This window comes from Rhinoderma darwinii, chromosome 10 (genome assembly GCF_050947455.1).
Source record: "Rhinoderma darwinii isolate aRhiDar2 chromosome 10, aRhiDar2.hap1, whole genome shotgun sequence".
NCBI lineage: Eukaryota > Metazoa > Chordata > Amphibia > Anura > Rhinodermatidae > Rhinoderma > Rhinoderma darwinii.
Genome location: NC_134696.1, coordinates 103,363,680 through 103,381,821, shown reverse-complemented (window position 1 = coordinate 103,381,821; position 18,142 = coordinate 103,363,680). Strand labels below are relative to the sequence as shown.

Genomic DNA, 18,142 nt, shown 5'->3' with positions numbered 1-18,142 from the left:
TATGGGGACATCTGCGGAGGATACACTGTTGTGGGGACATCTGCGGAGGATACACTGTTGTGGGGACATCTGCGGAGGATACACTGTTGTGGGGACATCTGCGGGTGATACACTGTTGTGGGGACATCTGCGGGTGATACACTGTTGTGGGGACATCTGTGGGTGATACACTGTTGTGGGGACATCTGTGGAGGATACACTGTTATGGAGACATCTGTGGAGGATACACTGTTATGGGGACATCTGTGGAGGATACACTGTTATGGGGACATCTGTGGAGGATACACTGTTATGGGGACATCTGCGGAGGATACACTGTTATGGGGACATCTGCGGAGGATACACTGTTATGGGGACATCTGCGGAGGATACACTGTTATGGGGACATCTGCGGAGGATACACTGTTATGGGGACATCTGCGGAGGATACACTGTTATGGGGACATCTGTGGGTGATACATTGTTATGGGGACATCTGTGGAGGATACACTGTTATGGGGACATCTGTGGAGGATACACTGTTATGGGGACATCTGTGGAGGATACACTGTTATGGGGACATCTGTGGAGGGTACACTGTTATGGGGACATCTGCGGAGGATACACTGTTATGGGGACATCTGTGGGTGATACACTGTTATGGGGACATCTGCGGAGGATACACTGTTATGGGGACATCTGCGGAGGATACACTGTTATGGGGACATCTGCGGAGGATACACTGTTATGGGGACATCTGCGGAGGATACACTGTTATGGGGACATCTGCGGAGGATACACTGTTATGGGGACATCTGCGGAGGATACACTGTTGTGGGGACATCTGCGGAGGATACACTGTTGTGGGGACATCTGCGGAGGATACACTGTTGTGGGGACATCTGTGGGTGATACACTGTTATGGGGACATCTGCGGAGGATACACTGTTATGAGGACATCTGTGGGTGATACACTGTTGTGGGGACATCTGTGGGTGATACACTGTTGTGGGGACATCTGTGGAGGATACACTGTTGTGGGGACATCTGTGGAGGATACACTGTTGTGGGGACATCTGTGGAGGATACACTGTTGTGGGGACATCTGTGGAGGATACACTGTTATGGAGACATCTGTGGAGGATACACTGTTATGGGGACATCTGTGGAGGATACACTGTTATGGGGACATCTGTGGAGGATACACTGTTATGGGGACATCTGTGGAGGATACACTGTTATGGGGACATCTGCGGAGGATACACTGTTATGGGGACATCTGCGGAGGATACATTGTTATGGGGGAATTTGCGGGTGATACACTTATGTGGTAATCTGTGTTGGGGTGACACGGTTATGGGGATCCATTGTTTTGAGAGGCTATAATGGGGGGGCTTAGGGGTTGTAACTGCTGCTGGGTTCCCATGACGAGGGGGCACTCTGCTCTAGTGTAACTATTAATGCCTAGACCCGCAATCTGTCCTCTCTCCATTTCTGAGCCTTTACATAAGATCTATTGCTCTCTGCTATCAGCCCTTCCCGGCTCACTGCAGCGGATTACCGTAATGAATGGACAGAAATGCGCCAGGTGTAGACAGAACTCCTCGTGGGATCATCACTCCCAGCATTTCTCCTCTCCCTCCAGGTGACGCTGGACAAGGATCAGTTCTCCGTTCTCCTGGACGTCAAACACTTCGCCCCGGAGGAGCTGGTGGTTAAAGTGGTGGGAGATTCCGTGGAGGTTCACGCCAAGCACGAGGAGCGCCAGGTGAGGAGACGCGCAGCTCCGGGGAGCGCTGCAACAGCCCCATTATAGTCATTATCAGCAGGGGATCCTACAATGAATCATTTTCTGATCCAGTAGATTCTTTTAACCCCTCGTTATCACTGGACGACACATACAAGCTAAAGCTCTGAGGATCTGTTCACACACAAACTCAAAAACGTCTGAAACTAAGGAGCGGTTTTCAAGGGTGAACACCACCTGATTTTCAGGCGTTTTTTAAACCACTCGCGATTTTTGCGACGTTTTTGACGTCCGTTTTTGGAGCGGTTTTTCTATAGAGTTCATAAAAAACGGCTCAAGAAGTGACGGCCGAAAATAAGCCGTGTGAACATACCTTAAACCTGTCTCGCTTTGGGTGGAGCTTAGAGATCACATGATTGCGCCCTATAAATTTGATATGAAACCTGCATATTGAGGAAAAACAACCATAAGGGGGAGGAGCTTGACACCTATTTGTTAGCGTGGGAAGATAGTTGTCGTGGAGAATAACAGCAACAAGCTGCTACAATGTAGAAACCATACTGACAGCTGACGCAGGGGGCACAAACCCTTTACCTTGGGAGGGGGGAATGTGATTGGAGTTCTTTTAAATGTCTTACATTGTTTTAATTTTCAGGATCTCTGATTGCTGTCAGTTACTTGCTTGCATGTAGAGGCTAAAATCTGCCCAGACCCAGTCCTCCTCTCACAGCTGAGTGTTTGCTACAGCGTAGACAGTCCTTCCTACTCTCCATTCTGATAGCACTTGTGTCCACTGATACAGTGTAACAAACATCAGCTGTGTGCAGAACGAGATCACAATGAAACTCAATGCTGATCGTTAGTAAATGTCGTGAATTTTCTGCCACAGGATGAACACGGCTTCATCTCCCGCGAGTTTCACCGTCGCTACAAGGTTCCCTCGACGGTCAACCCAGCTGCAATAACTTCTGCTCTCTCTGCGGAAGGTCTGCTCTCCATCCAAGCTCCTGTTACGGAGGGCAGCCAGACGGAGGAGAGGAGCATACCCATAGCGAGGAAAGAAAAGTGAAAGTAGCAGGAGATGGACGGCCTCCGCCGGCTGCACCACGCGGCGACTGTGACAGCGACAAACACGGAGGCGAAACTCCTGACCCTGCATGAGCGCCCTCTACTGGCATCGCCCTAAAAATAAAAAAAAAGTGATAAATAATAAAAATGTTATCATACCGGAGTCCTTCTCCTTGCGTTGTGGTCACCTCCGCATCTCAGTTCATATAGCAGCGGTCCCAACCAGGGACCAGTTTCATGCAAGACGATTTTTCCTCCAGTCCGGCCTCAGATTCATCCCATGGCCAATCACAGGCTGTAGCAGCGGTCACATGGGATGAAACGTCATCCCAGGAGGCTAGATGACATCAGAGGGCCAGCCTCCCATGTGACCGCCACCGCATCCAATCACAGGGTGCAGCGGTCTCCTGGAATAAAACGTCATCCTCAGCAGTTTTCCGCAGCGCACATTCCGGACTAAAAACCGCCCCACAATATGTTGCGGTTTTTCACCTGGAATTCCCTGTGGCCACCGGGGCGGATACCAGATACCGCGGCCCGGTACCAAATGATCCACAGCCCGGTAGTGGTCCGCGGCCCGGTGGTTGGGGATCACTGCCATACAGAACGACTGCACCTCCTGGTGGTTGATGCGCATCATTACACGTATAAGGGCGTTTTTCCTCAGATGAATCCGCTTCTATTTTTGGCCAGAAATATATGGACACGATAATGATCTAACAAAGTCTCCCGGCCTCTCGCCTTCTCTGATGGAGGTCAAATGTTAATGGGATTGTCAACTTTAGAAAACCCATAGGGAACTCTGGGTTAATATCGGGGGGTCCTCAATTCAGGATCCTCCTCTCTTGTTCAGAGCGGAGAGCGGTCACACAGAGCGTCCCCGGAGGACCCGTCCTGTATTACACAGACAACACATGGATATGAATGGACAGTGTAATACTTCACTTCTCCTGCGGGGGGCACTGCAGGGAAACTGAACACTCACTGCCCACAGATTACAGCTGATCGCTGGGGGTCCCAGCAGGTGGACACTGTGTGATCTGCTTATTATCAATGGACACTTCTAACAAGGAGGGATTGTCCAAAGCGGAGGACCTCTCAGGTACAATAGGACAAGAACCCCACTGACCTATGTATATAATCAGCCACACTATATAAATGGGGTGTCACTATACGATGGCTGGCTGTGACACCCCATTTCAGCGCACCAGATACCTGGGTCATACAAGTTATTTCTGCTGTCTGCAGCACCAGGCCGAGTCCCCAGAGAAGAGGGGCTCATTTTGTCGCTTCACCCCCCCCCCCCTCTCCATGAGGCCTGGTTACTGCGTCCCCTTTATAGCTTACTGCAAGCGAATGGTTTAGAAAAACGTAATGAACAGCGCGCACCAGGACGGTCGTATTCAATGCTTTATCATAAATGACACATAAAGGCGCACAGACCCGAGGCCAAGAGAAAATTCATAAATATTCACCACCATTAAAAATGTTAAAAAACAATACACGTGCTCAGCACTCAGAGCCGGAGTCATCGCATCACATGGAAGATCGAAAAAATCCAGAATTATGGTTTTAGGTTTAAAAATCATCCCCCCCCCAGACCCCCTCCCCCCCCCCCCCAAAGAAAGGTAAAGTCATAGATCAAAGAATGAGGGGCGATCACTTCCAAAAAGACAAGATAAAAAGTTCTACATCTGCTGCCGGGGTATTTCTAAAAATCATACTAAACGCGCCATATAAGACCCCCCCCCCCCCCCCTGACCCGGAGAACAGGGGTTCCCGGTCTCCCATTATCATGCCTTGAGTTGTTTTCTATGAAGTTAGTAAATATTTTAATCTTCATACCGGATGTTTGGAAAGCTGGGTGGGGGGGGGGGATCAGCAATATGTCCGCCATCATACTTCAATTGTCACCCAGCTTTTCTAGACTCCTGAATGGCAGCAATGCCCATCCACACAGTCACATCCTCCTCTCCTGCGCCTATGCATGACTAGGAAGGAGTCTGGAAAAGCTGGGTGACCTCCGCTGTGGGATCTAGAATAGCGGACACAGTGGTTACCCAGCTTTTCCAGAAACAGACAACGTTTTTATAAGTTTTAGTCAGACCTTTCTTAGTTAATCTACACCGCCCCCCCCCCTTACTGCCTCTTTGTGCAGGAATAGGAGATGGACTTCTCTATAACGAGGTCGATTTTTTTGTTCAGGAGCCTAGGAAAGCTGGGTGACCACCCCTGAGATAGAGCTGGAATGGTGGTCATATTGCTCATCACCCAGCTTTCCCAGAAACAGATACAACTAAAAAAGGCTTAGAAATTTTTACAACTTCATAGAAGACGACAACAAGAGAATATATATATATATATATATACTGCTATGGGGCTGATGATACACCGCAATCGTACGATATTCGCCCACGACTCATATTACTAAGCCCCCCCCGTACCTCCGAACATGCTGCCTGTATTGACTTAGGTGACCTTCCTACAGACCGGTCCCTCTCATTCACGTCTAATGATGGAGAAGAAACCCAAACATAAGAAGGTGGCACACTGAAACGCAGGAGGTGCCGGGGACAGGCGGACCCCCCGCTCTGCTGCCGCTTCACTGCCGCTCGTACATCTCCTTCAGGATCTTCATGCTCTGGCTGTAGCGCTGCTGGTTCCGATAAGTAGCGTCTTTCCACCTGTCACATACAAATAAAGTTTTGTTTTATTTTAATGTAACCTTTTTTTTGGGGGGAGGGGGGGGGGTCCCTCTCTTACCTCTGCCGGATCTTCTTCCACCGGTTCATATTTTGGTAGATGAGAGTTGACATGCTGGGGGTCATCTCCGCAGGCTGAAAGATTCAGGATATAAATCATCTCTAGGCTGACGGTTGTGGGGTTATTGTTATAGCTGAATTCTGTCTGGCTGTGGCCACCACTAGGGGGAGCTCACTGAAGGGAATTAATAGCTGTATACATCTGTATGCGGTGAGCTCCCCCTAGTGGTGACTGCAGGCAATCAGAATTTAAGAAGTTTTCCCCCTAATATAGGATAGGATATAAATGTTATATCGCTGGGGGCCCCGCTGCTCACTAGTAAGGGGCCCCAAGTGGTGAGGAGGAGTTGTATGGAGTGGTGATTGAACATTCACGCTGCTAAGCTCCCACTCCGGATACGCTAAGCGCGTACCATTGTCACTCACGTAGAAGGTCTTTTGGCCTGACCTATCCTCAGGACAGGTGATAAGTGTCTGAACTCTGGGGGGCCTTCACTGCTGAGACCCCTATGATCATCAGACTGGGGGTCCCAAATCTATCTCAATGCCCCCCAGCAGGGCAGAGTAGTTTGAATGGAGCAAAAGACGAGCATGTGCGGTGCCGCTCCATTCAAACGAGCGGTGAAGGAACAGGGGGCTCGAGACCCTGCTCTAGTGATCGTGGGGGTCCCAGAGGTATTGACACGCATGTGTACGGGGGAGTCGGCAGGGATCTCTGTCGGCCGAACGATCGTTCAGCTTACAGAGCGGCACTCTATTCTAGGCCGTGGAGACCCCCCACCCTCTATAAGGGTCCATATACCCAAATATTACATATGGACAGGGGCGGTGGTCTCGCAGACACAATAAGTCAATAATCAGCCTACGGCCGGGTGTTGCAGCTCTCACCGCGTTGATATCGAGGGGCTCCCCTTCTCGGAGGACGGGTGAGGGTATCCTCAGGTTGATGGGTTCCCCCGTTTCTGTTACTGGACACGTGGACGGGGGCGGCAGGTGATAGATGTTCTGAGAACTCCCATTCACGACATCACCCTGAAGTCAGAAGAAGGATTTAGTGACTGGTGGTAACGCGGAGCGCCCCCTGCAGGTCAGATATGGGGTTACTCTACCTCTTCTGATGGTGGCGGTGTTGGGGGGGGCTCGAGGGCTTTGGCTCCTGGAGAATTACGTAGCCAGGCCCGGCACACGGGGTACAGGGGGGTTTCTTCAGAAAACTGCGCCAAGTCCACGCTCCGGTCAAAGAGCCGAATGACAAAAGTATCTGAAAAAGTGGTCAATTAAATCAACCAAGCTTTATCGACAAAACGAACAAACAGTATTCAATGTAACGAGCGCTGGAGACGTTCTCCGTTTAGATCCTCCAGGTGAAGTGATGTGACAGCTTGTACCTATCTCCAGCGTCCTCCCCTCCCCCAATGACCTGGGTCCCGGCTTACTGGTTTTGGGGAGCGCTGCGTCCGAGAGTCCGTCCTCCTCTTTTCTTTTCTTCCGGCGATTGTGAGAGGGACGCGCTGACGGCCTGAAAGAGACGAAAAAGCGGGAACTAATTAAAGCCATAAAAAAATAAATAAGAGAAAACGACGGAGATGCTGGGGGTGATCTCTAAAGGGTTAAAAAAGACCCCCCCTAAATGTGACAGAGCCCAAGACAAAATATTATGTAACTCTATGGGAGCTGTATATCTCTGTATGTAGTGAGCTCCCCCTAGTGGTGACTGCAGGCAGCAGAATGAGGTCATGTAACTATATGGGAGCTGAATATCTCTATGTAGTGAGCTCCCCCTAGTGGTGGCTGCTGGAAGACAGAATATCATCATGTAACTCTATGGCTGTGTGCAGGGAAGCAGAGGATCTGGAGCTCTGTAACAGAAATAAGGAGCGTTGACCCCAATAAACATATACTGAGAATGATCAAACCTAAAGATATAACGAGGCTCCAGGTTGGAGGTCTATTCTAAAGGGTCTTTCCCAACTCAGACATTTATGGCACATTCACAGGATATGCCATAAATGTCTAATAGGCGCTCTGGGCCCCGCACCTATATCGAGAACAGGGGTCACCCGATGCCCAGTGAGCCGGCCGCTAGATGCCAATTCCAGGTGGGGACTCAGTGCAGAGGAGGCCTGGAATCGGTAACCAACGGCCGCCTCACCAGGGTTTGACCCATTTTCTCAATATAGGTGCCAGTCCCAGGGCATCTATCAGACATTTATGGCCATAGGACATGGAGAGGTCATTTAGGGGAGAGCCTTGTCTGTCGGCTGCTCTCAGCCAATCAGCATTGTTAAAAACACACGGAAGAGATGCTGATTGGCTGAGTGTAGCTGGCTCACCACACTCTTCTCAGATCACCGTTTCAGATGGACGCCGGGTAAACTCTGGTCCTAGGGACTGTATAAACACGGCAAAAAAAACACTAAAATTACCGCTTTCCGGCAGCAGATGGAGAAGAGTCTCTGAAAAAGAAGAAGAATTTGTGAGAAAACGATTTCCATGTAAGAACACAAAACTTTTCTGGGTTGTGATGAGGCGTCCGGTTCTGCTGACACGAGGACCTCCACGTAACCACACACATAAAGCAGAAGTGTCCCGGACGGGAGTCACAGCGGGGGAGGGGCGCAGCGCTCATCAGCCCTTTAACCCCATTTTTGGTTTTTTTTATTTCCGGTTTTTTCCTCCCCACCTTCCAAAAGCCGTAACTTTTATATTTTTGCGTTGACGGCCATACGAGGGCGTGTTTTTTGCGGGTTGAGTTGTCGTTTTTCACTGCATTATTTAATGTGCTGAGAAACAGGAAAAAAATTATTTGTGGGGTGAAAAGGAAAAAAAAAACTGCAAATCCACCTTTGTTTTTTGGGTTTCGTATTGACGACGTCCATCGTGCGGTAATAAAGGTCGTGTTGACGTTATTCTAGGGGTCGATACGATTACGGAGATACCAAATTTCTATCGTTTTTCATGTTTTATCACTTGAAGAAAAAAAAAAACGTACTTAAAAAACAAAAAAATTGTTTTGTCGCCACATCCTGAGCCGTAACTTCTTTTTATTTTTCAGCCGATTTGGCGCGGTGAGAACTTATTTTTTGCGGGACGAGCTCTAGTTTTTATTGGTACCATTTTAGCTTTTTGATCACTTTTTATTCCTTTTTTTGGGGTGCTAAGGTGACCAAAAAAAACGGAAATTTGGGTGTTTTCATTACATTTTTTTACGGTGTTCACCGAGCGGGTTAAACAACATTATAATGTAATAGTTCGGACTTTTACGGACGCGGCGATACCAGTTATGTAAACTATTTATTTCACTATTTTTATTATTAGTCCCCCTCGGGGACTTGAACCGGAGATCGTTGGATCGCTTGCCTGATATGCTGCGATACTAATGTCACTATACTGACATTCTCCTACAAAGATGGCAGACCTGGGGGCTTTCATTAGGCCCCCAGGCTGCCATAACAACGATCGCCCCCCCCCCCCATCACGTCGCAGGGGGGGGGGTCCAATGGCACGTCAGAGGGGGCCACCCCCCTTATTGTAACAACTTAAATGCTGCGGTTGCTATTGACTGCGGCATTTAAGTAGTTAAACGGGCAGAATCGAAGTGATCTTCGATTCCGCCCTGTGCCCCGGGGTGTCAGCTGTAACACACAGCTGCCACCCGCTCGGCATGGAGCGCGCTCAACCCCTAAACGCGCTCTATACTTCCCCTTGTCACGTACATAACATGTCGCCAAGGGGTTAAAGGGTTTTTTCCAGTTTTCGTACAACAATTATTAATCGTTGTATTAGGAAAAGGTACGCAACTTTCTATTAGCCGTGTTTCACTTCCATTCTCAAGATCCCTGCTTGCGGTCAACGAACGGGAACATTCTGGTGTACATTCAATGGCAGAAAGCCCTGTACAGACCATCGAATTCTCACAGCTGAGGATTTGTTACAATTGTATCCATTCTAGACAATTATCTGTGGTAGAAAGTGTCCGAACTCCAGACTGATACATTGTAACAAACCATTGGGATAGGAGAGAGGTCAGTGCTGCTGATGTAGCTGGCAGAGGATTGTTACAATACTAATCTTTCCCACAGGTGCGGGTTTGCTACAGTGTGTCAGCTCCTCCCACCTCGTTGCCGTATTGTTAACCTCTGAGCTCCTGGCCGCTCAGCTTTTCCCTTACTTGCAGTGGGGGTCCGTAGACGCTTTTCCGCTTTCATCCTCCATCTGTTCCCTGCGAATCACAAGAGACACGAGATCCGTCATTCACAGAAAGATTCCTTACATTTCGGATAGACCTCCAGTATATTAAATAACAGCCCCTCCCCCCTCCGTGGGGGTTCCTGGGGGTCCCACTGAACAGCTGGATATCGTATACGTATCTGTAATAAGAGCCCCCCTTTAATTAGCAGCAGTACAATGCAGTCCTATAATGTGGGGTGAAGCCCCCCGGGTGTTGTGAGGTGCCCCCCTCACCTGTCCACCTCGCTCCGGTCCACCAGCCCTTTCAGAACGGCATCCAGGCGACTGCGAGCGCTCGCCGACTCCAGATCTGACAGGAGGAGGAAACAATCCATTATATTTACTGATCATTGCTGCTGACTTACAGCGGTGTGACTCGTTACAGTGTATCAGTGATCTATCAGTCATGTAGTGTAACGTTTTTTTTATAGCCCGTGAGATCGGTCTCCGGGGCGCTTTCCGTTTGTGTACAGCTGACAAGAATCAGATGGAAGCGAAGAAAAACCTGCTAGATGTGAACAGTCCTCACCCGTCTTCTCCACCTTCACCTTCACAAGCGACATGGCTGCCGGAGGAGCTGGTGCCAGGAGGCGTCTGTTCTCAGGAATAGAATATCCTAGAAGGGGCTCCTATAGATGAGACACATTAAATACATGAAAGATAGAAGCCTGAAATCTCTACTGGAATAACCTGACCAGTCCATTATACGTTATAATTTACAGCCGTGACATCACCAAATTATATGAGAGATAATGAGAGTGACATCACCGCACAAGTTATACTGTACAATAGTGACATCGCCGCCCAAGTTATACTGTACAATAGTGACATCGCCGCACAAGTTATACTGTACAATAGTGACATCGCCGCCCAAGTTATACTGTACAATAGTGACATCGCCGCCCAAGTTATACTGTACAACAGTGACATCGCCGCCCAAGTTATACTGTACAACAGTGACATCGCCGCACAAGTTATACTGTACAATAGTGACATCGCCGCCCAAGTTATACTGTACAACAGTGACATCGCCGCCCAAGTTATACTGTACAACAGTGACATCGCCGCACAAGTTATACTGTACAATAGTGACATCGCCGCCCAAGTTATACTGTACAATAGTGACATCGCCGCCCAAGTTATACTGTACAATAGTGACATCGCCGCCCAAGTTATACTGTACAATAGTGACATCGCCGCCCAAGTTATACTGTACAATAGTGACATCGCCGCCCAAGTTATACTGTACAACAGTGACATCGCCGCCCAAGTTATACTGTACAATAGTGACATCGCCGCACAAGTTATACTGTACAATAGTGACATCGCCGCCCAAGTTATACTGTACAATAGTGACATCGCCGCACAAGTTATACTGTACAATAGTGACATCGCCGCACAAGTTATACTGTACAATAGTGACATCGCCGCCCAAGTTATACTGTACAATAGTGACATCGCCGCCCAAGTTATACTGTACAATAATGACATCGCCGCACAAGTTATACTGTACAATAGTGACATCGCCGCCCAAGTTATACTGTACAATAGTGACATCGCCGCCCAAGTTATACTGTACAATAGTGACATCGCCGCCCAAGTTATACTGTACAATAGTGACATCGCCGCCCAAGTTATACTGTACAATAGTGACATCGCCGCCCAAGTTATACTGTACAACAGTGACATCGCCGCCCAAGTTATACTGTACAACAGTGACATCGCCGCACAAGTTATACTGTACAACAGTGACATCGCCGCCCAAGTTATACTGTACAACAGTGACATCGCCGCCCAAGTTATACTGTACAACAGTGACATCGCCGCCCAAGTTATACTGTACAACAGTGACATCGCCGCCCAAGTTATACTGTACAATAGTGACATCGCCGCCCAAGTTATACTGTACAACAGTGACATCGCCGCCCAAGTTATACTGTACAACAGTGACATCGCCGCCCAAGTTATACTGTACAACAGTGACATCGCCGCCCAAGTTATACTGTACAATAGTGACATCGCCGCCCAAGTTATACTGTACAATAGTGACATCGCCGCCCAAGTTATACTGTACAACAGTGACATCGCCGCCCAAGTTATACTGTACAACAGTGACATCGCCGCCCAAGTTATACTGTACAACAGTGACATCGCCGCCCAAGTTATACTGTACAATAGTGACATCACTGCACCGCACAATACTGTACAATAGTGACATCGCCGCCCAAGTTATACTGTACGAGAATGACATCACCGCCCAAATTGTACTGTACAATAGTGACATCGCCGCCCAAGTTATACTGTACAACAGTGACATCGCCGCCCAAGTTATACTGTACAACAGTGACATCGCCGCCCAAGTTATACTGTACAACAGTGACATCGCCGCCCAAGTTATACTGTACAATAGTGACATCGCCGCCCAAGTTATACTGTACAATAGTGACATCGCCGCCCAAGTTATACTGTACAATAGTGACATCGCCGCCCAAGTTATACTGTACAATAGTGACATCGCCGCCCAAGTTATACTGTACAATAGTGACATCGCCGCCCAAGTTATACTGTACAATAGTGACATCGCCGCCCAAGTTATACTGTACAATAGTGACATCGCCGCCCAAGTTATACTGTACAATAGTGACATCGCCGCCCAAGTTATACTGTACAATAGTGACATCGCCGCCCAAGTTATACTGTACAATAGTGACATCGCCGCCCAAGTTATACTGTACAATAGTGACATCGCCGCCCAAGTTATACTGTACAATAGTGACATCACTGCAGCACACAAGTTATACTGTACAACAGTGACATCGCCGCACAAGTTATACTGTACAACAGTGACATCACCGCACAAGTTATACTGTACAATAGTGACATCACCGCACAAGTTATACTGTACAATAGTGACATCACTGCACCGCACAATACTGTACAATAGTGACATCACTGCACCGCACAATACTGTACAATAGTGACATCGCCGCCCAAGTTATACTGTACAATAGTGACATCGCCGCACAAGTTATACTGTACAATAGTGACATCACTGCACCGCACAATACTGTACAATAGTGACATCACTGCACCGCACAATACTGTACAATAGTGACATCGCCGCCCAAGTTATACTGTACAATAGTGACATCGCCGCACAAGTTATACTGTACAATAGTGACATCGCCGCCCAAGTTATACTGTACAATAGTGACATCGCCGCACAAGTTATACTGTACAATAGTGACATCGCCGCACAAGTTATACTGTACAATAGTGACATCGCCGCACAAGTTATACTGTACAATAGTGACATCGCCGCCCAAGTTATACTGTACAACAGTGACATCGCCGCCCAAGTTATACTGCACAACAGTGACATCGCCGCACAAGTTATACTGCACAACAGTGACATCGCCGCACAAGTTATACTGCACAATAGTGACATCACCGCCCAAGTTATACTGTACAATAGTGACATCGCCGCCCAAGTTATACTGTACAATAGTGACATCACTGCACCGCACAATACTGTACAATAGTGACATCACTGCACCGCACAATACTGTACAATAGTGACATCGCCGCCCAAGTTATACTGTACAATAGTGACATCGCCGCACAAGTTATACTGTACAACAGTGACATCGCCGCACAAGTTATACTGTACAACAGTGACATCGCCGCACAAGTTATACTGTACAACAGTGACATCGCCGCACAAGTAATACTGTACAACAGTGACATCGCCGCCCAAGTTATACTGTACAACAGTGACATCGCCGCCCACGTTATACTGTACAACAGTGACATCGCCGCCCAAGTTATACTGTACAACAGTGACATCGCCGCCCAAGTTATACTGTACAACAGTGACATCGCCGCCCAAGTTATACTGTACAATAGTGACATCGCCGCCCAAGTTATACTGTACAATAGTGACATCGCCGCCCAAGTTATACTGTACAATAGTGACATCGCCGCCCAAGTTATACTGTACAATAGTGACATCGCCGCCCAAGTTATACTGTACAACAGTGACATCGCCGCCCAAGTTATACTGTACAACAGTGACATCGCCGCCCAAGTTATACTGTACAATAGTGACATCGCCGCACAAGTTATACTGTACAATAGTGACATCGCCGCACAAGTTATACTGTACAATAGTGACATCGCCGCACAAGTTATACTGTACAATAGTGACATCACTGCTTCACATAAGTTACTGTACAATAGTGACATCACCGCACAAGTTATACTGTACAATAGTGACATCACCGCACAAGTTATACTGTACAATAGTGACATCACCGCACAAGTTATACTGTACTATAGCGACATCGCCGCCCAAGTTATACTGTACAATAGTGACATCGCCGCACAAGTTATACTGTACAATAGTGACATCGCCGCACAAGTTATACTGTACAATAGTGACATCGCCGCCCAAGTTATACTGTACAACAGCGACATCGCCGCCCAAGTTATACTGTACAACAGTGACATCGCCGCCCAAGTTATACTGTACAACAGTGACATCGCCGCCCAAGTTATACTGTACAACAGTGACATCGCCGCCCAAGTTATACTGTACAACAGTGACATCGCCGCCCAAGTTATACTGTACAACAGTGACATCGCCGCCCAAGTTATACTGTACAATAGTGACATCGCCGCCCAAGTTATACTGTACAATAGTGACATCGCCGCCCAAGTTATACTGTACAATAGTGACATCGCCGCCCAAGTTATACTGTACAACAGTGACATCGCCGCCCAAGTTATACTGTACAACAGTGACATCGCCGCCCAAGTTATACTGTACAATAGTGACATCGCCGCCCAAGTTATACTGTACAATAGTGACATCGCCGCCCAAGTTATACTGTACAATAGTGACATCGCCGCCCAAGTTATACTGTACAATAGTGACATCGCCGCCCAAGTTATACTGTACAATAGTGACATCGCCGCCCAAGTTATACTGTACAATAGTGACATCGCCGCCCAAGTTATACTGTACAATAGTGACATCGCCGCCCAAGTTATACTGTACAATAGTGACATCGCCGCCCAAGTTATACTGTACAACAGTGACATCGCCGCCCAAGTTATACTGTACAATAGTGACATCGCCGCCCAAGTTATACTGTACAACAGTGACATCGCCGCCCAAGTTATACTGTACAACAGTGACATCGCCGCCCAAGTTATACTGTACAACAGTGACATCGCCGCCCAAGTTATACTGTACAATAGTGACATCGCCGCCCAAGTTATACTGTACAATAGTGACATCGCCGCCCAAGTTATACTGTACAATAGTGACATCGCCGCCCAAGTTATACTGTACAATAGTGACATCGCCGCCCAAGTTATACTGTACAATAGTGACATCGCCGCACAAGTTATACTGTACAATAGTGACATCACCGCACAAGTTATACTGTACAATAGTGACATCACCGCACAAGTTATACTGTACAATAGTGACATCGCCGCCCAAGTTATACTGTACAATAGTGACATCGCCGCCCAAGTTATACTGTACAATAGTGACATCGCCGCCCAAGTTATACTGTACAATAGTGACATCGCCGCCCAAGTTATACTGTACAATAGTGACATCGCCGCCCAAGTTATACTGTACAATAGTGACATCACCGCACAAGTTATACTGTACAATAGTGACATCACCACACAAGTTATACTGTACAATAGTGACATCGCCGCCCAAGTTATACTGTACAATAGTGACATCGCCGCCCAAGTTATACTGTACAATAGTGACATCGCCGCCCAAGTTATACTGTACAATAGTGACATCGCCGCCCAAGTTATACTGTACAATAGTGACATCGCCGCCCAAGTTATACTGTACAATAGTGACATCACTGCACCGCACAATACTGTACAATAGTGACATCACCGCACAAGTTATACTGTACAATAGTGACATCACCGCACAAGTTATACTGTACAATAGTGACATCACCGCACAAGTTATACTGTACAATAGTGACATCACCGCACAAGTTATACTGTACAATAGTGACATCACCGCACAAGTTATACTGTACAATAGTGACATCGCCGCACAAGTTATACTGTACAATAGTGACATCACCGCACAAGTTATACTGTACAATAGTGACATCACCGCACAAGTTATACTGTACAACAGTGACATCGCCGCCCAAGTTATACTGTACAACAGTGACATCGCCGCACAAGTTATACTGTACAACAGTGACATCGCCGCCCAAGTTATACTGTACAATAGTGACATCACCGCACAAGTTATACTGTACAATAGTGACATCACCGCACAAGTTATACTGTACAATAGTGACATCGCCGCCCAAGTTATACTGTACAATAGTGACATCGCCGCCCAAGTTATACTGTACAATAGTGACATCACCGCCCAAGTTATACTGTACAATAGTGACATCGCCGCCCAAGTTATACTGTACAACAGTGACATCACCGCACAAGTTATACTGTACAATAGTGACATCACCGCACAAGTTATACTGTACAATAGTGACATCGCCGCCCAAGTTATACTGCACAATAGTGACATCGCCGCCCAAGTTATACTGTACAACAGTGACATCGCCGCCCAAGTTATACTGTACAATAGTGACATCGCCGCCCAAGTTATACTGTACAACAGTGACATCGCCGCCCAAGTTATACTGTACAATAGTGACATCACCGCCCAAGTTATACTGTACAATAGTGACATCGCCGCCCAAGTTATACTGTACAATAGTGACATCGCCGCCCAAGTTATACTGTACAATAGTGACATCGCCGCCCAAGTTATACTGTACAATAGTGACATCACCGCACAAGTTATACTGTACAATAGTGACATCACCGCACAAGTTATACTGTACAATAGTGACATCGCCGCCCAAGTTATACTGTACAATAGTGACATCACTGCAGCACACAAGTTATACTGTACAATAGTGACATCACCGCACAAGTTATACTGTACAACAGTGACATCACCGCACAAGTTATACTGTACTATAGCGACATCGCCGCCCAAGTTATACTGTACAATAGTGACATCACCGCACAAGTTATACTGTACAATAGTGACATCGCCGCACAAGTTATACTGTACAATAGTGACATCACTGTAGCACACAAGTTATACTGTACAATAGTGACATCACTGCTTCACATAAGTTACTGTACAATAGTGACTTGAGTCTTATTGGGATGACATTATGTAAACAATGTCACCACTATATAAAAGACTGAGGCTTCACAGTGACATTTAGTCACCTGAGTCTCCGTAAAATTGCAGCATGAGAAAAAAAATCGTTAGCGACTTGCATGGAACGCCAATCACGACTGAATTCTTGCTCCAGCCCCCCCCATAGGACATAACACATAACACTGAGAAAGCCATCACTTTAACAGGACTAAAAAGAAAATAAATCGTGCTCACACAGCTGCAGTGCGTTACAATGTATCAGTGCAGCTACCAGCCTGGAGTCCATAACAGGAGAAAGGCTGCTGAAGTTTGAGGATTGCCGCCCTAGATTAAACATTGTATCAAATTCTCAGCTGCGAAACGTTATTTACATAAAACCAGAACATTCCTTCACCGATCATGACGTCACAGCTCTGCACAGGTCGTATTTGACTCGTGTCATCACTGATGATGTCACCAACTCCACAGTTATCACTTACAGTAACTTCTGACCTCTGTCACGTAATTTCGATGCCTTGTCTCCAAAACAGGCGTGACGTCAGCACCGCGGCAAAACATCACACTGAGTGACGTCATCACTCGCGGTGACATCACGTCCAGTATATAAACGAGTAATGATGTCACTGATGTAAAATATATTGTATTTGGGGGAAGGATGAGGTTTTTATATTATATATTTTACAGCAGTGACACTTCCGCTCTACGTATAGAAGTTATATTTTACAACAGTGACGTCACTACCCATATTATAAACTACCGACGTCACCACTTATCCTATACGTGTATTTTGCTGATATAGAGGGACGCACAAACATACACGTTTCTTAGCCGTTTGCTCTTTATAGTTTGCATAATATCACATACTTCAGCCCTTACGTAACCGACCACCGGCCCCTCACACTCCTCACGGTCTCCGCTACCGGCTCAAGTCACCTTAAAACCCGCTCCTCGCCTAACTCCGCCTCCCGCCTATCCATTGGCTAACCCGTCTTCCCAGGTATAATCCTATTGGTTCTTTTGCCTGCGCATCACAACTATCCAGCAAATCAGAGGTGGCGAATAAGGATACGCCTTTCGTTTGTGCGTGGGGACGTTAGGCTGACGCAGTTTTAACTC

The 18,142-nt window shown here is 47.3% G+C and overlaps 2 protein-coding genes across 5 annotated transcripts in view; one reads left to right on the top strand and one right to left on the bottom strand.

The window, feature by feature from the left end:
• Positions 1–2,957, top strand: part of HSPB6 (heat shock protein family B (small) member 6) — a 5,416-nt gene extending 2,459 nt beyond the window's left edge. Inside the window, exons 2-3 of the mRNA XM_075839074.1 lie at positions 1,625–1,747; positions 2,616–2,957. Of these exons, the coding sequence (XP_075695189.1) occupies positions 1,625–1,747; positions 2,616–2,795 (303 nt within the window). The 3' untranslated portion in view covers positions 2,796–2,957. The remainder of the gene's footprint in view (positions 1–1,624; positions 1,748–2,615) is intronic.
• Positions 2,958–4,537: 1,580 nt separating this feature from the next.
• LIN37 (lin-37 DREAM MuvB core complex component) lies at positions 4,538–18,142 on the bottom strand. Of its 4 annotated transcripts, none has more exons than XM_075840459.1 (10): positions 17,891–18,142; positions 10,292–10,415; positions 10,021–10,096; positions 9,728–9,778; positions 7,983–8,012; positions 6,945–7,075; positions 6,666–6,817; positions 6,445–6,588; positions 5,558–5,631; positions 4,538–5,478 (listed from the first exon to the last, which is right to left on the bottom strand). In XM_075840459.1, the coding sequence occupies exons 2-10, from the start codon at positions 10,347–10,349 to the stop codon at positions 5,397–5,399; spliced, it is 798 nt and encodes a 265-aa protein (XP_075696574.1). In that variant the 5' UTR covers positions 10,350–10,415; positions 17,891–18,142; the 3' UTR covers positions 4,538–5,396. The 4 variants fall into 4 exon arrangements, with proteins under 4 accessions (XP_075696574.1, XP_075696576.1, XP_075696575.1 ...); XM_075840461.1 differs by having other exon boundaries at positions 6,993–7,075; positions 17,891–18,137; XM_075840460.1 differs by having other exon boundaries at positions 10,316–10,415; positions 17,891–18,137.

Bases quoted from the DNA above. Each gene is read 5' to 3' on its own strand.
- LIN37 (XM_075840459.1), bottom strand. From the start codon at position 10,349: ATGTCGCTTGTGAAGGTGAAGGTGGAGAAGACGGGTGAGGACTGTTCA. The intron at 9,779-10,020 runs GTGAGGGGGGCA...TGTGATTCGCAG, and splicing joins GACCGGAGCGAGGTGGACAG to GGAACAGATGGAGGATGAAA. The intron at 6,818-6,944 runs GTACAAGCTGTC...CCACTTTTTCAG, and splicing joins GGGGAGGACGCTGGAGATAG to ATACTTTTGTCATTCGGCTC.